The sequence below is a fragment of the Photinus pyralis genome, unplaced genomic scaffold, assembly GCF_008802855.1.
Source record: "Photinus pyralis isolate 1611_PpyrPB1 unplaced genomic scaffold, Ppyr1.3 Ppyr1.4_LG8, whole genome shotgun sequence".
Classification (NCBI taxonomy): Eukaryota; Metazoa; Arthropoda; class Insecta; order Coleoptera; family Lampyridae; genus Photinus; species Photinus pyralis.
In genome coordinates, this window is record NW_022170819.1 from 1,469,781 (window position 1) to 1,489,984 (window position 20,204).

A 20,204-nucleotide genomic window follows, 5' to 3' on the forward strand; every position below is an offset into this window, starting at 1 on the left:
TTTCGAAAGAAAATTCAAAGGGCTGTAACTTTTGAACTAGTAGCCCAATCTTGGAACTGTTTGAAATTATGGATTCTACAGGCCACATTCTATAAGAAAATTTTTTTCCGGTCGATCTGAGACAATTTTTTTTTCGGGCCTCAAAAAAAGGCAGTGTATAACCTTCCTTTTTTACCAAAAATCGACTGCACCAAAATTTCTCGGGAAAACACTTTTTCTTATTAATTTTGGTGCGTAGAATCCAAAACAATTCGTACTTTTTCGATCAGACTTCTCAATCAAAAGTTATAGACTAGAAACCATTTACGAAAGAAAATTCAAATGGCTGTAACTTTTGAACTAGTAGCCCAATCAAGGAACTGTTTGAAATTATGGATTCTACAGGCCACATTCTATAAGAAAATTTTTCTTCCGTGTCGATCTGAGACAATTTCTTTTCCGAGCCTCAAAAAAAGGCAGTGTATAACCTTCCTTTTTTACCAAAAATATACTACACCAAAATTTCTCGGGAAAACACTTTTTCTTATTAATTTTGGTGCGTAGAATCCAAAACAATTCGTACTTTTTCGATCAGACTTCTGAATCAAAAGTTATAGATTAGAAACCAATTTCGAAAGAAAATACAAACGGCTGTAACTTTTGAACTAGTAGCCCAATCTTGGAACTTTTTGAAATTATGGATTCTACAGGCCACATTTTTCTTATTAATTTTGGTGCGTAGAATCCAAAACAATTTCTTTTTCGGCGCTCAAAAAAAGGCAGTGTATAACCTTCCTTTTTTACCAAAAATCGACTGCACCAAAATTTCTCGGGAAAACACTTTTTCTTATTAATTTTGGTGCGTAGAATCCAAAACAATTCGTACTTTTTCGATCAGACTTCTCAATCAAAAGTTATAGACTAGAAACCAATTTCGAAAAAAAATTCAAAGGGCTGTAACTTTTGAACTAGTAGCCCAATCTTGGAACTGTTTGAAATTATGGATTCTACAGGCCACATTCTATAAGAAAATTTTTTTCCGGGTCGATCTGAGACAATTTTTTTTTCGGGCTCAAAAAAAGGCAGTGTATAACCTTCCTTTTTTACCAAAAATCGACTGCACCAAAATTTCTCGGGAAAACACTTTTTCTTATTAATTTTGGTGCGTAGAATCCAAAACAATTCGTACTTTTTCGATCAGACTTCTCAATCAAAAGTTATAGACTAGAAACCAATTTCGAAAGAAAATTCAAACGGCTGTAACTTTTGAACTAGTAGCCCAATCTTGGAACTGTTTGAAATTATGGATTCTACAGGCCACATTCTATAAGAAAATTTTTTTCCGAGTCGATCTGAGACAATTTTTTTTTCGGGCCTCAAAAAAAGGCAGTGTATAACCTTCCTTTTTTACCAAAAATCGACTACACCAAAATTTCTCGGGAAAACACTTTTTCTTATTAATTTTGGTGCGTAGAATCCAAAACAATTCGTACTTTTTCGATCAGACTTCTCAATCAAAAGTTATAGACTAGAAACCAATTTCGAAAGAAAATTCAAAGGGCCGTAACTTTTGAACTAGTAGCCCAATCTTGGAACTGTTTGAAATTATGGATTCTACAGGCCACATTCTATAAGAAAATTTTTCTTCCGGGTCGATCTGAGACAATTTTTTTTCGGGCCTCAAAAAAGGCAGTGTATAACCTTACTTACAGAAATTATCTGAACGATAACGGAGACTGATTTAAAAGCAACCCCACTCCTTTCCCATTTGTGAAAAATATTACTCCGAAGTCTCTTACATTATATATACTCTCGCTAGGAAAGATTAAAGTCTTTTCGTTCAACATTGACACGATACTAACCCGGACGTTGCTCGCATCTTAAGAAAAACGTAGATTGTAGACCGAGATCAGGTCTTCTGTGATCGGCAATCTTTCCTGGCGAGAGGTTTATACGAAATACATTGTTAAATAGCCGGGTCTTCTCCAGTCCCGAATGTATCTGAAGGTCTTGGATACGGTAACCTCCGCCCTAGAAAAACAGTTGAAGTGAAGAATTACAATTACAACTAAGCCCATTACCTTTTGTTAGAACAAACTATACTGACTGGATGCAGAAAGCAACAGTGACGCTAAGGAGAAGAGGGTTGCTCAGAACGCCCCCCGATTTTACCTTTAACGCGAGAATGTCAAAGTAACGTTTTTTTTGCAAGTTTTTTGATCTCCCCACTCCCTCACGTTACGCTCAAATCGTTAGATTATTGAAATGCACACTTTTCGACACTTAGTCAACCCACCTTACTTTAATCTGACCCGCCCAAAATCCCCTATTGAGCTCCCCTACCGTATTTGTTTATTTATAATTAGAAATTCAGAAGTATATGAAGTACCACAAACACTTACAGACTATTTTTCGAAGAAGCCTAACTCAGAATCTATCAGACCTACAGTAGATTTTCATAAAAGCAAATACAAAAAATTTTATTGACAAAATTGAATACAGATCACTGAAGTACACAAACGGCCGTATTAGTGTTACGATTATGCACCCGTTTTACCTTAGGACGTTTACTATCGACAGCGGTCGGCGGTACCAGCCGAGCCTTTACGACCGGCTGCTGCTGCTCTCTCGCCACTTTCGACAAATGCACTCCCAAGTACTTCGCTATAAGCTCCATCATACTCGAATAAAGCTAAAAATTCGACCTGTCAGATTCTCATCCACCGACCGCGCTTTATATCTTACGTATTCTCCGGTTCTGGCAGAGACCGGGGAATTCTGTAGGTTGCACTGTTGAAAGAACGGTTGAATTCGATCGGTGCGAATCGCTCGTTGATGCTCGAGGTCGCCTGCAACCGAGCGCGTGAGTAAAGCAACCGAGAGGATGACTTACATTTGTTTCCGAAGGCGGCCGAGAGCACTGGATTGGTGATCGTTGCTGAGACCGTTTCCATCCACAATGGTAAAGATTCGAAAGAAGGCGAATTTGTTATGTCGTAAACAAAGACTATTATCTACAAAAAGTCATACTTGTTGACTCTACAAGCGGAAAAACTACGAAGGCGTATAAGGGTTACATGTAGATTTTATAGCAGTGAGAGTTGACTAACAAAAATAATAATACTAAATGTCTTTATTGATTAGCAGTTCTACATTTGCATATATCAATTGAGTGCAAGTTCAAATTTGTAAGGTAAAACCTAATCTGATATTCTACTTTAACCCTAAAAACTTTATGAAGGCATCCATCAGTTAGGTACAAACAGAAAGAACAAAAAAATGGGACGCAGAGCACGGAATGAAATGAAGTTCAAAACAGATATAACAATATTGTTTCCGTGGAAACGGCAGAAGCTAGCCTGCCATTTATGACGTCTTAAGTTGCCAAATTAAAATCATAGAACCCTCCCACATCCTTGCAGAAAACTTACATTGATATTGTACAAATATTTATCCAACATCGATCCGGTAAGCTCCTGACCTCCAATGTCCGAAATAATCAACGTAACATCCTGTCGGCCGGGCAAGACGAGATGTTTGGTGTAAAAGTCCGCGCCGACGGTCGGCGTCGATTGGCGCGTAAACTCGTCCTGGCAAAACCGTTTAATTATGCTCGTCTGCAATGAAAACTGGGTACAATACGCGCGTTACACATTCGTTAATACCTTTCCCACGCTTGAATCTCCAAGAAAGGCGATTTTAAGCTGCCTTTCAACGGACTCCTCTTCGGAATCTGACATTATTGAATCAGCATAACAAAGACTGAGCTGTTGAGTGCTAATTTAAATGCGGCGCTCACATGAGATTTTTCGCTATAAAAGGAAAACACGGTCATGTTGCGGTCATAGTAAGCCACAAGAGCGATTGGAAAAGATGCAGTGCAGTAGAGATGTAATTTTGGTAACCTTCCTCCTGGTGTTGCATCAAACTTTGGTTTTCGGCTGTTTAATTACAAACTGCCCCAGAGGCGGGAAAAGAGGTGGGAAGTTAGCTTTGGAAACCAACATCAAGCAGGTGAGGGTGCTTTTAGTCGGGTTTCTAATGAGCTGGTAGTGTGTTTCATGCGGACCCGGGCAAAGTGGGCAGTGTTTCGGGCCCCACATATGCTGCGGCCCTTTCGGGTGCCTGATGGGCACTGCGGAGACGACGGTTTGTAAGCGCGACGGCTACTTCCACGAATTAGAGCCTTGCATTGCTGGCAGCATGTCATGCAGAAGAAACATGGGGAGGTGTGCAACAGATGGCTTGTGCTGTGATCAAGGTATCATTTTTAAAGGTAAAATATGCATAATTTCAAAATTAATTTTCCAGATTCGTGCCATGTGGACAGACTGTGTGCGTCCGACGAAAAAATCAGAGCAAGAGGTAATATCGAGCCCTTAGAGCTGTTCAAATTAATTAACTATCAAGCGCCCGAATACAATTCGGAATAATCGAAAGGGGAAAAACGCACTGTACTTACATTTATTATTAATAACAATAAAGCTCAATGAATTTTACCAATCACTACATCTAAGATTTCGTGTACCTACTGTTTAAACTAACAATCAATGGGTCATTGTGATTCATTCAATGGTCACTATGGCAATGACTGGTCAATACAAATAAGTCTTACGCATATAATTATAGAACCAATTTCATTACTAAAACATCGACATTTATTTATAACGTTTTGTGAATATTCCTTACAACTAATTAGAGGAAAATTGAAGAGTTCCAGAAATTAAGTGGTAGAATACAAGTAACAGGTGAAGTAAGTACCTGCTAATGCAAAAGTGAATGTTAACTAAAAAAAATGTGTAACTGCTAGGGGGCGTGTTTTATGTTCATGTATACTGGGTGTCAACGAATCTATTAAACACGCCATAATTTCTAGAGTACCCATATTAGAGGTGTATCAAAATTAGATTTGGTACCGGTAAATGGTGCAGTGGAGAGGAGTTTTCGCATATTTTTCTCATTCCGCTCGAAATGGTCGGGGTTTTGAATTTTTAAATGGAACATCCTGTATACTTTTATATTTTTGGATAAAAATAATAAATGAATATCGTTAGATTCGTCAAAAAATTCTTTATTCAGAAAGTGTTTGTCAAAAAAGGGTTGCCATTTGAAAATACTCTAGAAATTATGGCTTGTCTAATAGATTCGTTGACACCCTGTATAAGGTGGCAGGTAGACCCTATTAGCATATAATGAGTCAAAGAAATAAAACTAGTTAATGGACTGCGGTGGATAACTCCTAAGGCAACGCGAGTATTTGTGGTAAAAAAATACGTTTAGTTGATACATTTGAATCTTCATATACAGGGTGTCCCATTTTTGACACTGTTATAGATTATCTCCGTAGCGCTATTAAATTATAATATATGCGTCATGTGCCCTTTTTGGGTCAAACTTAAAACGGTAAAATCAAAATTTAAACACTTTCGTCCCCTTAAGAGATACGGGGGATAGTCAAAGAGTTGCCTATTTCAGAATGACCCCGTATTTTCTTAGTTAATTGAGATAACAAAAATGTTTCTTACAAGAGCTTCTTTGTAAAGTTGAATAATCTGCGGGGTTATAAAAGTTATCGGACTTAACCCCATTTTTTTTAATGGAACGCCCTGTATATTTTAATCTGAAAAATACTTTTTTTCACAAGTATAACACACCTGAGATATTCCAATAAGATTTAAGTGGTTCAAAAAAAATCAAAAAAGGCTCAAAAAGATTTTTGAATTCTTTTAATTTTCTTTATAGATTAAAATATACAATATGTTCGATTTAAAAAAAATTAATCATGAAATCGCCAGGAGCTCGTTAATAACGTTTAGGTTCGATAGCTTTTTCATCTGGCCTCGTATACTTATTTTGAAAAAGGGCACATTATTCAACAATTATTATAAAGACAGTTTTGTGATAACTATTTTTCTGTATCTATACAGGGTGATTCAAATTCGAGGGCCACCATGGGGATCTCGGGAACTGTAAGAGATAGATAGGCAGTTTAAATTTGGCAAAGTTGCGTATTTTGATGCTTAACAAAACGCCGTTTTGAAACTTAAAAAATTCCGACTACTTTCGGAGATATCCGAAAAAAGCCGAAACTTTGCAAAATCGTTTTTATTTTTTACTGAAGTTATTTAAAAAGATATTTCGACATAAATGATACATTATTACGACCAATTTTTTCCCTCTACAAGATGCTACTTTTAAATTTTAAGTTTGACGTTTCGTCCCAGTCAACCATCATCAACTTTGTTTTTTCTTATTGAAGAAATTTTTACTTTTTGTGTCCTTTTGATGGAGAATTTTTTCTGATTTCAAAAATGTAAACATCACTATCTTTTAATCAGAAATAACGCTATTAATTCGTAAAAACGCAAGAAACTACCTACGTACACTACCCAAGAAAGTTTTCTAGGCAACAAAGAAAATATTTTCAAAAAAATTGTGATGTTTATATTTTTGAACTCTTCTATCAAATGACTCGCAAAAGTAAAAATTACTTCCATAAGCAAAAACAAAGTTGATGATGGTCAACCGGAGACGAAACGTCGGATTTAAAATTTGAAAGTAGCATCTTGTCGAGAGAAAAAAGTGGTCATAATAATGTGATATTTATTTCGAAATGTCTTTTTTAATAACTTCAGTAGCAAATAAAAACGATTTTGCAAAATTTCGGTGTTTTCCGGATATCTCCGAAAGCAGTCGGAATTTTTTAAGTTTCAAAATGGCGTTTTGTTAAGCATCGAAATACGCAACTTTGCCAAATTTAAACTACCTATCTATCTGTTACAGTTCCCGAGATCCCCGCGAATTTGAATCAGCCTGTATAGGGTCATTCTGAAATTGAAAATTTGCTTGCTATTTCCAAATTTTTATTTTACCATTTTAAGTTTGACCCAAAAAGAGCACAGGGCGCCTATATTACTTTTTTAATAGCACTAACAATTACAGAGTTAGTGTCGAAAATGGCACACCCTGTACAAGACCATGGTGGTCCATTGGGATCTCAATATCGGCGATAGATACAGTGGAGGTTAAATGGGGGCAAAGTTGCTCCGTTTTCTGACTGAAAAAAACGCACGAAAAGATATGTAAATTGAAAACGGGTAGGGGGCGCACTTTATGTTTGTGTATAATGAGAGAAAGAGAATTTTTGGCTAAAATCAAAAATTAAAATTTAAAAATTTTCGTTCCCTTAAGAGATGCGGCCTAAATTCAAAAAATTGTCCATTTCAGAATGACCCTATAGTTTCTTTATACTGATTATTGAATAGGCTGCCTTTTCAAAATACGTATACCAGGTCAAAAAAGTTATCGGCCCTAACCCCATTTTTTGAATTTAATTTAATAATAATTAATTAATACTTTTTTCAAAAATATAACACACCTGATATTCCAAAAAGATTTAAGTAATTAAAAAAAATTCAAAAAAGGTTCAAAAAGATTTTTGAATTCTTTTAATTTTTTAATCTTCTTTAATTTTCTTTATAGATTAAAATATACAAGGTGTTCCATTTAAAAAGTACGGTTATATATACTGCATTCATTATTAAAAGGTAGTAGGTAGGTGGCGCTGTGTTTGAACAAAAGCACACACCAGAAAGATACAAAACGGCACCAAATTAGGAAAATATAAAATAAATCAAACGCTTTCACGCTTGGACCTTGAAACTGGCACCTAGTGACAGTTCGAAAGCTTATAGTTGCCAACCGAAACTACTAACAAAACAAAATTAGACAGTCGTTTTTTTTTCAGCGTAATATTGGCTCGTGTTTTAACCAAGCACAGTGGAGGTCAAAGCTGACCTATGCTTTCTACCGCTACCTTCTTAAAATGAAGGTTTAGGTTCGATAACTTTTTCACCTGACCTCGTATACTTATTTTGAAAACTCAAAATAAAATCAAGTGCGTTTTTGATGGGTAAGTAAACGTACTTAACCATTAGTTCAGTAGTAAATTTTTATGGTACTAACCACTCTGCAACGTGACCGGCGGATATATAAGAAAGTATCACATAAAAAACATTTATTAAAAAAACTGATATAATTAGTACTCATTCCACTGTTGAAGATCCGTTAGGAAGCGATATGTCTTTCACACATTGGAAAGCGGAAACTAGGGCAGTCAGCTGGATGGGCTCATCTGCCCCGACTGACAGTCGATGCTCGATACTCGCCATTTTATCCAGTACATTGATGAGAACATTATAAGGAAATTCGACTGAAAGATCCGGTTTGTAAATTAAGTCGAGAAACGAACCACTTACTTCGATGGACGTAGTGATGCACCTCGGTAAGGATGTCGGGTAAAGCTAGCCCTTTTAACGTTTGTAGCTGCTTGATGTCTATGTAAATTAAGGCTTCAACACATCGAGTGTTGCGTAACCCAAAGGATACTGTTAACTGTGTCCTTGAAGCTTTCGTTTAAAAGCCACTTGATGATATTTTCAATGTCGCTCTTAAGCGGATGGCCTACACACGTGTACACGTTGTCCCCGGTTACATTCTTGAATGCCAACCAGGTGCTCTGTAAAACATTGAGTACTTTTCTCATGTCGCCGTTTGCTAGTGTGAGTAGCGCCTGTTTTCCGTCGTCAGTCACTAAGACTCTACAATACCACCACTGAGTCGATTATTGGCGGGGATGAACTTACTTTTCTTGCTCGATGACGTACTCCAGCCTGGGTAGGATTTGTTCGGGCGAGAGTGGCGCAAATCTGAACCTTGTGCAACGTGACTGTAACGCTGGTATGATCTTGCTTAAATAATTGCAAATGATGCAAAATCTTATATTTTCTGTATACTTTTCGATAACTGAAATGGAAGATCTGCTTACTGGCTATTGAGTTATTTGAGTCTAAATAATGAGGGGACATCCTGTATATGAGACTGTTTATATTCGAGTAAAGTAAATTATTAGTTATTCGCGAATAAATTTTAGAATTTTGTAATTGCTTTCTATCGCTCTTATCTCCAGACATACTTTCGTGCACGTTTACTATGAAGCGGTATATGTGTAAAATTTTCCTATACACATTCGAAAAAATCATTTTTGAAACTGCAAAGCGATCACTCGTTACACCACCCTGCCCACTATATATTCTCGTCAAGATAATTAAATTATTTTTGTTACATCCCAAAGTTCTTGCTATTTAGAAGACGAAAAGCAAATTAATACTTTAGAATTTCAGCCGCGTTAAGCCATCATTAGCAAGTTTCTGTTTCCTATGGTAATTTAAAACTACCAACACACTGGTATCAGTTTTGATAAGCGACCTTTATGCAAACCTGAGGAATTCCACTTAACAATGAGCCTTACTGGAGTACCGACTTTAGACATTTCAATCCGCCCAATTAAGTACCTAGTTATATAAATGTGTTGTAGTACACAGAATACGATTAAGTGGTGGGTGGGTTTTTTTTATAAGAAAGGCGGTTCCGCGACTCGAAAATGTTCCTTCGCATAATTTTTTATTACTAGACAATGACCTTGTTACGAAAGACACTAAAATACCGTCCTAACACAAAGCTAATATTGCAGGTAACTCGCACTTTGTCACCAATTTGATTTCAATTAACGTTTCTTAACGACGCGAATGAAGAGAAATAAAAATAAAATTGGAAACACTTTATAAAACGACAGTTCTTGTAGCGCACCAAAGCTAGTACGCAATCTCTCGAAAAATTAAATGCGAAATGATCGCAATTATACGAAAATAAAATTCTTACACCCAAATAATACGCGCTAGCTCTTTGAAAGTCTACGCTCGTCTGTCGAAAAACCTTTATCATAAATGTACGTTTTGTTATCGCCAGACGTACTTTTGTTCACGTTCGCTATGAAGCGGTACATGTGTAAATTTTTGTATACTGCATAAATACAAATACGAAAAACTCTTTTGATTCTAAAGCGACCACCCATTACACATAATCTTAAATTATGCATTATGCAATAAATAAATAAATAAACTAAACACTTGTCCATAAAAAAAACATACTGAGAACAGAGGCCTTTTCTCAGTCGCCTCTTGTTTTGGACAGATTTATCTGTTACACCCTGTACATATCATCATACACACTTACTTCTACGTAATGCATTCTGAGCATCCATCGTCATCGCATCTGCCTCATCAAGAATAATCAACTTGAACCCCGATTTAAATATAGTTCTCGTACTGGCAAAGGTAAGAATTTGACCCCTCACAATGCCGATACCGCGATCATCGGACGCGTTCAGCTCCAAAACCTACAGCAACGCCATTATCATTTCAATACGTCGTAGCGTACTAACGTACCATTGACGAGAACTGTTTGGGTGAATATAACTGTCTAGCGCAGGCCAAAATTGTTGTCGTTTTACCTGTACCCGGCGGCCCATAAAATAGTAGGTGCGGTACCTGGTCATCCTTAATAAATTTCTTAACTGAAACGAAAGGGGCACGTGACAATACCTGAGTTACCCTTGAGAAAATGACATACTTGTTCGAATGATGTCCTCGTGCGAGACCAGCTCTTCCAAGTCCGTTGGCCGGTATTTCTCCACCCTATAACAAATACCAATGAAATTCCCTGTGGGCAATTGCTGGCGGTTTACCATGGCAAGTTCACTCTTTCTACTTTTGCCATATTAAACTGGAAAAGTTTAGTGCTGTAAAAGTTAACGAGAAATTAGGTTAGAATTATGAAAATGGAGGGAAAACAATTCGGTCAAATGTACCCAGATGATGATGACAACCCAGTGGCGGCTCGTCTACAATCCTATTAGTGCGATTGAAAATGAAGTGATCAGCTTAAAATACTACAAAGAAATGTCAACACTATGTCAATATGACTGAATTTGATCAGAAGAGCAAGTCAGAAACGTCCTGTATATAAATTTTCTCAGTAACTTCAGTAGTTCCACACACTTTATTAGTAGTTCAAACTCTTCAAGAGTAGTTCAAAGACTTAATCAATAACGTTAAACGTCACAACACAACTTAACCTAATTTTAAGAGATCAATTGGCTTGTGTCCCCGTTAATAATGACTTTAGAAACGGTTCCCAAGGATTTACGTGGATTAAGAGCGTGTTTAGTGTGCTCGTTAGTTAAGGTACCGAAGAGCTTAGTTTTACGGTAGTTGACTGACCTTCACGAATCGTTACAGACCTTCGATCAGTTCGAGTACGAAGGGTGCGACAATTGCGACGAATTTCTTCGCATGAAGAACAACAGAGACAACGTCTACGATTGCACCAGCTCCAATTTCGACGGGTTTGTATCTGGTGGTCTTTAACGGTCGATTATTTGGTATCTTTCAGGATGATCGCGGCGATGAGCCCCGAGGACAGTTGGGTTTGCAAATGGCAAAGGATTAGTACGTATCGGTTACATGTTTGATTCCGGGTTGATTAATTATTTTGTCTAGATCGATTTTGCAAGGGAGTGTACGCGATTTCGGTGTCTGGACGACTACCCCAAGGTATTATAAGGGAGATGAAAAGTAGGGGTATAGTCTATAAGCCTAGAGATACTAGTCAGCGGTGACACGCTGTTATTCATCTCGATGTAATAATTGTAAGAAATCACACTTTCATTTGAACGATGTACCTACTTTAATTGTCCAAGAGCAACAATAAATCGAAACTTATAATTTTGTGTCTTATTTACTGTTGGTACAACCTTTTGAGTATGAGAGCACTGCGGTTGTGCGGGGGAAACCACAAGCAAATATAAAGGTATCCACCAGGGTAGTAAGAAGTAGATTAAGAGCTATCAGCAGACATAGGGAACAACAAATCAATCAATATATTGCACACAAGACAATATCATGGAAACCTTCGACGGGACAAAAACCCGGCATAGTTCGCACAAATAGATGAAATAAATGAAACAAAATGCACAAATAAAACATCTTGAATTGTACCACAAAAATGAGGTAATTGAATCAAATGCACTTCAATTCATAAAAACACAACACACGAGACCCCCTCCCCTTTACAAAAACTTTGGAAGAGAACTGTTGAAATCGCGTAAAAAATTTCATTATTTAATTAAAGAGTTCGAACGAAAGCCGTATAAAAGAATCATTAGCTGTGCAACTGAAGATTAGTACCACCATCATCGAAGAAATTATTGTCGTGCATTATACATTCAGTTTTAGCTGCCCTTTCGACCAAAACCATGAATAGTGCGAATAAGTTACCATTTAAATACGTACGTGAATATTTGCGGGTCATTTGAGGATCGGATTAAGATGGTCATATTCAAATAAATTGTTACCACGAAAGCGTTCGAGTCCAAGGTGCAACAATTTCGTTGCGCTATTTTTGGAGTGGCAAGTTACACTGAAAAAAAAACAATTTATTTGGAGTAATTATAAATAGTAAAAAAAGTAATTGATTTTCTTACCAACAAAATTAAATTCTGTACAAGAATACAGAAAGAAATCGCACTTTTTAAATTCCACCACCCTTTCTTTGAAACAATGAAAACAAAACACTCTCACAACGTGCATAGGCCGCTTAATTTAAATAAGACCAAAAAAAGTGCAAAAGAAATAAGTAACAATCTGTGCTATTAAGAAAAATATCTCATATATATTTATAAATAAGTGCAATTACATCAGATTAGTTTGTTTCCACAAAATCACATCACATTACATGCTCTTCATAAAATTTTCCGATGATCTGATGTCCAGCACCTCTCTCTAATAGTCAATATCAAATCTGTATCATACATTATACATACAAAACACAAATAATGTTAATGTCGAGTATTGATTTGCTCTAAAATCACAGTATACATGCATCTTACAGTCTAGCACAGGGAATCTGTCACGACAGTATAAACAGCTAAGATTTAAAGTCACTAAATATGAAGTCTTTCCCCATAGAAATCGACTGCACGGAAATTACGGAATTAATACAGAAATTGACATGGTTATCAGCGATATCTTTTGTTAAGTCATGGTATGATACAATTATAAATCTATCGAGGAAAGTGAAAATCATGGAATGTGTTCTCATATTTAAATGTTCATCACTCAGCCTTGAAATACCTACACAGAACACTTACCTACCCTAATATTAAATTTGACGTAACACAAAAACCCCGACAATATTTCAGATTGCGTACTTATCGACAAAAAATGCTCAAATCAAATTATCACAGAATTTTTACGGATGCACTGAAAACACCAAATTATATACAGGGTGGTTTTTTTGGAAACTTTAGTTAAAACGGTAGGTTTTTGAAAATCAGGTACTGCCACCATTTTGAAAATATTTTACATCGATTCTGTCTTCAGAGTAACCTACCTATTTCACTTTCCCAGAAATGTTTAAAGTAAAGCTCCCAAAAAATCACCCTGTATAAATATATATTTCGATTTAGCACCTTAAGTAGGTTATTAACCAATTGGACAGTGTTTGAATGTAAAAAATAAAGACACCCTGTACATATGACGACGATATCTGCTGCATTTTACTACTTAAAAATATTAAAATCTGGTATCACGTGAAAACATTTCGGAGAACAATGATAAAGAACAAAATTGGCTAAGAGTCGACCACCATCAGGGCCAAGTAGAGCGCCTGTCAATTGGCGCTGCTCAACCGTTGCGATCTCGACCAGGGCTGTTCGCGAGCGCTCGCGAACGCGACGTAGAATAAATTGCTGCCCATATTAATGCCGGCGGCGAGATAAAATACCATCCTCCATTGTCCCAGCGTTTCCTGAAATTAATAGTTTTTTAGTCCATTTCCGGATCTGTTTCAGTTTTTCTTGCGGGCCACCTCATAAATCAATACATAGAGGGCGTTCTTCAAGTTCCTAAGATGCGTTTAACTTACTTTTCCTTGTATGATCATTCCGATCGCGTACGGTGCCAGAAATCCGCATATATTACCGGCGGCGTTCGTAATTCCGTACATCGTCCCCGCGTACTTCGGACTCAGGGCGATGTGATTGGTCGCGGATCCGGCGTAAGTCGCCCCGCTAAAGGCGCCCGTCAGCGCCAGGACGACCTGAATTAGCATTCGATCGCATCCCAACCACGCGACGCCCAAAAGCCCGAGGGATGGGACGATCGACCCTGTAAAGGTACAGTAAAATTCAAGTTGCCTCGCAATTCGCGACAGACCTATGGAATTGAAGATTTTATACGAGGTAGAGAGAGACAGATATCCTTTGGTCAGCAACCAATCGGCGAATATGCTGATTAGTATGCCCGCAATCCAGCTGGTGAGATAAGGAATGGCGGATAATATGGAATTCTGAAATTGAACACTTGCGTATTAATTACGATTGTACGGGTTGTCTGTGAAACTAGTAAAGCTTCCATAATTCCTACTAATATAAGACTTCCGTATAAAAATCAAACAGGAAAGGAACGCACGTAAAAAACGTCAGCGCCTTGTTTGTAAAGAAATACGACGGGTGGCAGAATCACGGACGTAAAGGTGACGACAATAAACAAAAGGATAAAAAGTATCGTTTCAGTGTTTTAAATGTAAAAAGCCAGGACACATAGCAAAGGCATGTCCGAAAAAAACAAAAATGATAGCGCGACGGTCTTTAAGTTTGACCCAAAAAGAGCACAGAGATACTTTGTAAAGGTCCAGTAGATGTAGATTTAGGGTTAGAGTTTTAGGATGTGCTAACTTCACAGACAAGACTAAAAATGCACGATTAAAACCTGTTGAATGTCGAAGTGAAGTATTTCGCTCATATACGTAGGCATCTCTGTAAGTTGAGTGTAAAACGCCCACGCTTGTCCGCACATTGTGACCAGAATCGCCCACAATGGAACGCACGTAATAATCTGCAGCCACGGAACAGGAGCCCTGTCGTCTTCGTCCTAAAACAACTGTATAATTACTATCAAAAATGATAGCTAACAGTTAATACCTGCGGTCCAATACTGGCCAGAATATACGCCTGTTCTTGCCTGCATATTCGCGGATGAGATGACGGCGTATCATAAATAAAAAATATCCAAAACACCAACCAAACGATGCCCAATCCGCCAAAAACGTAAAACGCCAAAGGCCAACCGCCCATGAACTTCAATCCGCATAACCAACCCGAAATCGGCAAGGATAGAATCGTACCGAAATTGGCGCCCGCGTACACGTACGCCGCGAACTTGCTCCGCTCCAGCGGCGGAATCCAACGCGCCAACATCGCGTGCATGGCGGGAAACGTGACGCCCTGAAAGAAAAAAAAAAACGTCAGGCAATCCCCCTCGAAAATGACGCTGCTCCGAGTACCTCCCCCATTCCTTCGATGACGCGCACTATGATAAAAAACGTAAAGTTCAATTGCGCCGCTATCGGCGTTAGCAGCGTAAAGATGGCGGTCGTAAGGAGTCCGCAGCCGAAGACGATTTTCCCGCCGAATATTTCGGCGAGTCGCCCTCCCGGGACTTGCGTCAGCACGTAGCCGTAGAAGAACGAGCCGAGGACGATACCTTGTGTTTTCTCATCCCACATGAACGTCCCGTCCTAAAATTTAAATGTCATTAGGGTCGGTTTAGGCTAAAGTATACGTCACATTTCCAATACAATTAAATTCACGAAACGTGTTGCCTATTAAGTGAGTATAAATTAACTGTAGGTAATTAATTGTGTTGCAGTAAACCTTGACTAATTAGATTGTGTTTAGTGTCAAATGCAGCGCGCTTAATTGGTGTGAATTTTGGGATTGGTCCCGGATTGTTTGTTGGCCAGAAGCCCCGAAAGAAGTTTTAATTTTTGAACGCTTTCTTACGAATTCGTCGGGTAGCTGGAAAACCTGACCTCCCTTTCCGCCGTTCCGAAACCGCCGACAACCAGGTTTTCCGAATCTTCTGGTGGCGCTTGAGTTAAATCAAATTTACATACAGGCATTACTTGACGTTTTAGACTATTTCGAATGTATTGAAATTAAACTGAATGTCATTGTCACGTACAAAGTATCCCAGACGTCGAGGCGCCAGCAGCCGCCATCGAAGATTAGTCATCGGCGATAAATAAGAAAAGCGGATGTGACGCGTTCTTCTCAAAAAATCTGATGTGGCGACTTCGCAGCCGTTCGGTTTGCTATACAATCAAATTGAATCGTGTTTAATGAAGTTCCAACATCAATGTCGAAATTATTATTAGTGAAGTTCGCGCTCGTATGTGATAAATTGTGTATAAGTCGATCCATTTAAGGATTATTTAAATTCATTATTCATTAATTCACGCAATTAAATTTACGTTACAGCATTTCGATTAATATTACATGTACAAAATTAACAGATATGGGGACATTTTTTTTAAATTTCATCGTTTGATCGTAAATTTTACCTTGCACTCAGAGTTTTAAGTTCGAATTTTAAATTCACAATTTCGAATTCCGCTCAGAATTCTGACTTCAAAATTGTGTTTCTAGGATTTACAGAAGAGGGTAAACCACACTTCAAATTTTGTGTATACTAAAATTCTAAAGGAAATTCGAAAAAAATTCTAAAAATATAAAATTCCCAAATCAGTAAATAAATTCTTAGAAATTCAAAAAAGTTCTAAAAAATTCTAGGATGTTCTAAAAAATTCTAGAAGAATTCAAAAAAATTCTAGCGTATGTTGTTGAAATATACGTCAAAGTATGCAACTTTTTTCGCTCGTATGTAATTTACTACTTACTTACAACTCTTGTAATGTATTTCACCTATTAAAAAATTGCAAAATTTTAAAATCAGTAATTTCTAAAAAATTCTAGAATTCAAAAAAATAGTACTAGCGTATGTTGTTAAAATATACGTCAATTTATGCGACTAGCGTGCACTTTTTTCCGATGGTATGTAATTTGCTACTTACTTACGACCCTTGTACTTAATGTATTTTACGGATTAAAAAATTGCAAAATTCGCAAAACAGCAAAAAAATTCTTAGAAATTCAAAAAAATTCTAGGATGTTCAAAAAATTCTAGCGTATGTTGCTACGTCAATGTATACAACTTTTTCTGATAGTATGTAGGTAATTTGTTACTTACTTACCACTCTTGTAATGTATTTCACCTATTAAAAAAATTGCAAAATTTGAAAATCAGTAAGTAAATAAATTCAAAAAATTCTTACAAGTTCTAAACGGTCCCAGAAAATTGTAATAAATTCTAAAAAATTTTAGAAGAATCCAAAAAAAATCTACTAGCCTATGTAATATACGTCAATGTATGAGAGTAGAGTGCAATTTTTCCAAAGGTATGTAATTGGCTACTTACTTACAACTTTGGTAATGTATTTTACCGATTGAACAATTGCAACATTCGCAAATCAGTAAATAAATTCAAAAAAATTATTATAAATTCCAAAAAGTTCTAAAAAATTCTAGAAAAATTCAAAAAATTTCTACAAAATGCTAGAAGTGTACACCAAAATTCCATACCCTCGGGGTTTGCTTAAATAAGACATATCCCTTATCTAAAGTGACAAATGTTCAAATATTTATACAGGGTGCTTAGAAATTTATACCAAACTTGGTACATTTGACACAGTTGCTAAATTTTTAATTATTGGCTGGCTTTTATTAACTATCAGAAAACAATTGCTGTTGTGTCAAAAACCAAAATACCGTCATAATATCCATTCCAGAAATTTGGATTTATTCATCACCAAATTCATATTAAACTTATATGTCACAAATTCTGAATTTTAATTTGAACAGGGACAGATCAAAGGATTTCAATGTTATCATATACAGTGCATGTATGGAATGTACACCCTGTATATTTAATTTCTAAAACTACTTTATAAAATAATCACATTTAGGAGGATCAATAAACAGCAGGAAATTTCATGAGTAATCTACATCTATGTACAATTATTCGCATTGGTTTTCCCTTAACAGTCTACATTGGACACCCTGTATACAACAGGCCCTTTTGAACGAAAAGGCCCATAGCACTCTTCCCGAAAGATTTCAAAATATGGTATACGATCGGATTCTTCTGTTACAAATATGAAGGTTGCTCTGAAAATCACCCAGAGCAGCCTAAAAAGCTGTCTAGCACTTTTCTCTGCCTTCTAGAACCCTGGACTGGAGCAAGAAAGCTCAGGAGGACAGCCCAATCTGCTCGAGAGCTGCAAAGGTTCGGGAAAACGTTTAGGTTTTATTAAAGCTGTTCCTGACATACACTTTTGCCTATACCAGGCCCCATACACCGCAATCTTGTCTCACCTGAGGTTTTATAGTCGTGTTCGTACTGGCTGGAATGGGACAGTTATCGAAAGTGTTGTTGGTAACGTTGGTAACCATCGCCGTGTGATTTACCATCGCCACAATAGCCACGGATAAGTTCACCCGCATCGCGTAGACGTTCGCGAAACCTAAAAAGCCGAGAATGCCGAGGACGTGTCTGGCCTTTAAGATTCGTTTGGTGTCCTCGACTAAAACAACGACAATTAATTACTCGGACCGAAGTTTCCGGCTCTTACTTTGCGGCGGTATGATTTTGGTGAGGTCATCTTCGTCCTCTTCCACGACACTATCCTCTTCACTCTCACTGTCACTTTCCAAGACGTTGATGGAGGGTTCGTGCGGTAAAACCATTTTTGATTAAATACTTATGAACTGTTCAGCTGTGAATCATAACTGAAAAGATCAATGGAAACGAATAAAATTCTTTTGTGCACGAAGTGAAAGCTAGAATGTAATTGAGGTTATAAAAACGTTTTAAAGGGGTGTAATTTTAGTACGTAATAAGCGATAAGTAATAAATAATTGTATGGAAAATTAGTCAACACCGAATTATCTGTTATCAGCTGACTGCGTTCCATAAGATTTTATTTGTTATGATTTTTAAATGTGATTCATGTTTTGCTATGACGTAATGAATGAATGCGCTGTTGTCACGTTTCATACCATATTTTACTATACAGGGTGTCCAACGAAAAGCCGATTGTTAATGAAGATCAAATACTTGACTTGTAGGCTTCAAGTGAGTACAAAACAAGTTTTGGGAACAATGGGTAAGGTAAGCAGGTACCAAGATTCTGAGAAAGGGTGAAATACACAGGATGTGACTCATCTTTGGTGCAATAAAATCCTTCTGTTAAAAGCAAGGTGGAAAATTACATGGCCTAGTAGGACGAATTCAATGTTACCACAAAATATGTGGAAATCAGTAAATCGCAACTCATAGATTCTAAACCGAAGTTACATAATCTTGTCCCCAAGATATGTAACTCGCCCCTAGTTTAGGGGTTTCAAGCCTATACAGTTGAATGTCGTAAACAATCACGGAATTCTCATTTGATTACAGTTTTTTGCCACCCCCGTGACTGCTTCATTTACGGCGAAAATGTTAGTTACAAACAAGTCAGTACATACATCAAACGAATCGGTAATTCTCACATATTGCAAGAATGAGCAAAGTCTATATGAATATTAGTTCTTGTCAAGACCATGTAATCAAAACATAAAAGATTGACACACACACAAAATATAAAATGCTGCAAAACACAAATACATTATAAAGAAATGCAAAGATTACTACCTGCATTAAATAACACAAAAAAACAACAAACACTTACGGAGCGAAGCGTTCGCGACCGCGGTTAAAAACAAAATGCCAAACGTAACCAACGTTCGTGCTCTCCAGATGACGCAGACAGCTATATCCCATCTTAAAAGTTGCGCGGATGCCAACTCTCAAAATTGTGTGCATTGTCGTAAGTTGTATATACAGGGTGGAACCTCTCACATGTTAAATTACGTTCCTTTTTATCATTAATTACAATTGTTTACCCTTCAATTCGTGCAAGACTTCTTTATTTATTTAACCACAGGTCTCATAACAAATTGTAAATTTTTGACTTTTAAAGTCCTCAAAGACCTCACGACAGAAACCGACATTTTGAAACCTTGAAAGCCTTTAAAATCCAACAATGATAATAAAAAAAATTGATGAAGGCCATTGGAAACTCCTGAAGACCCTTGAAACCTTAAAACAGTTTACAGAACTCCAAGGCTTTTATAAACGAATTAAAGCCCTTTTTTTTCCAAAAATCGACTGCACCAAAATTTCTCGGCAAAACACTTTTTCTTATTAATTTTGGTGCGTAGAATCCAAAACAATTCGTACTTTTTCGATCAGACTTCTCAATCAAAAGTTATAGACTAGAAACCAATTTCGAAAGAAAATTCAAAGGGCTGTAACTTTTGAACTAGTAGCCCAATCTTGGAACTGTTTGAAATTATGGATTCTACAGGCCACATTCTATAAGAAAAT

General features: G+C 37.0%; 5 protein-coding genes across 6 annotated transcripts; 2 read left to right on the plus strand and 3 right to left on the minus strand.

The window, feature by feature from the left end:
- Nucleotides 1–2,481: 2,481 nt before the first annotated feature.
- Nucleotides 2,482–8,150, minus strand: LOC116177992 (ras-related protein Rab-28-like). 2 transcript variants are annotated; one of them, XM_031497208.1, is made up of 6 exons: nucleotides 8,025–8,150; nucleotides 3,645–3,791; nucleotides 3,411–3,596; nucleotides 2,873–2,993; nucleotides 2,725–2,828; nucleotides 2,482–2,671 (listed from the first exon to the last, which is right to left on the minus strand). In XM_031497208.1, exons 2-6 carry the CDS (start codon nucleotides 3,717–3,719, stop codon nucleotides 2,483–2,485), a joined length of 675 nt encoding a protein of 224 aa, XP_031353068.1. In that variant the 5' UTR covers nucleotides 3,720–3,791; nucleotides 8,025–8,150; the 3' UTR covers nucleotide 2,482. The 2 variants fall into 2 exon arrangements, with proteins under 2 accessions (XP_031353068.1, XP_031353067.1); XM_031497207.1 differs by lacking the exon at nucleotides 8,025–8,150 and adding an exon at nucleotides 4,442–5,927.
- LOC116177993 (oxytocin-neurophysin 1-like) lies at nucleotides 3,840–4,488 on the plus strand. The gene is made up of 3 exons (XM_031497209.1): nucleotides 3,840–3,993; nucleotides 4,033–4,240; nucleotides 4,291–4,488. Exons 1-3 carry the CDS (start codon nucleotides 3,853–3,855, stop codon nucleotides 4,410–4,412), a joined length of 471 nt encoding a protein of 156 aa, XP_031353069.1. The 5' UTR covers nucleotides 3,840–3,852; the 3' UTR covers nucleotides 4,413–4,488.
- LOC116177991 (replication factor C subunit 5) lies at nucleotides 7,982–10,680 on the minus strand. The gene is made up of 8 exons (XM_031497206.1): nucleotides 10,565–10,680; nucleotides 10,450–10,514; nucleotides 10,266–10,393; nucleotides 10,054–10,216; nucleotides 8,625–8,784; nucleotides 8,368–8,579; nucleotides 8,238–8,315; nucleotides 7,982–8,191 (listed from the first exon to the last, which is right to left on the minus strand). The coding sequence occupies exons 1-8, from the start codon at nucleotides 10,594–10,596 to the stop codon at nucleotides 8,025–8,027; spliced, it is 1,005 nt and encodes a 334-aa protein (XP_031353066.1). The 5' UTR covers nucleotides 10,597–10,680; the 3' UTR covers nucleotides 7,982–8,024.
- Nucleotides 10,681–10,923: 243 nt separating this feature from the next.
- Nucleotides 10,924–11,603, plus strand: LOC116178910 (transcription elongation factor SPT4-A). Its single transcript, XM_031498563.1, has 4 exons — nucleotides 10,924–11,063; nucleotides 11,118–11,224; nucleotides 11,272–11,327; nucleotides 11,379–11,603. The coding sequence occupies exons 1-4, from the start codon at nucleotides 10,995–10,997 to the stop codon at nucleotides 11,495–11,497; spliced, it is 351 nt and encodes a 116-aa protein (XP_031354423.1). The 5' UTR covers nucleotides 10,924–10,994; the 3' UTR covers nucleotides 11,498–11,603.
- Nucleotides 11,604–12,524: 921 nt separating this feature from the next.
- LOC116178326 (putative inorganic phosphate cotransporter) lies at nucleotides 12,525–18,816 on the minus strand. The gene is made up of 9 exons (XM_031497791.1): nucleotides 18,670–18,816; nucleotides 18,409–18,616; nucleotides 18,152–18,360; nucleotides 15,223–15,456; nucleotides 14,861–15,163; nucleotides 14,649–14,810; nucleotides 14,094–14,226; nucleotides 13,804–14,045; nucleotides 12,525–13,686 (listed from the first exon to the last, which is right to left on the minus strand). The coding sequence occupies exons 2-9, from the start codon at nucleotides 18,521–18,523 to the stop codon at nucleotides 13,549–13,551; spliced, it is 1,536 nt and encodes a 511-aa protein (XP_031353651.1). The 5' UTR covers nucleotides 18,524–18,616; nucleotides 18,670–18,816; the 3' UTR covers nucleotides 12,525–13,548.
- Between the last annotated feature and the right edge of the window lie 1,388 nt (nucleotides 18,817–20,204).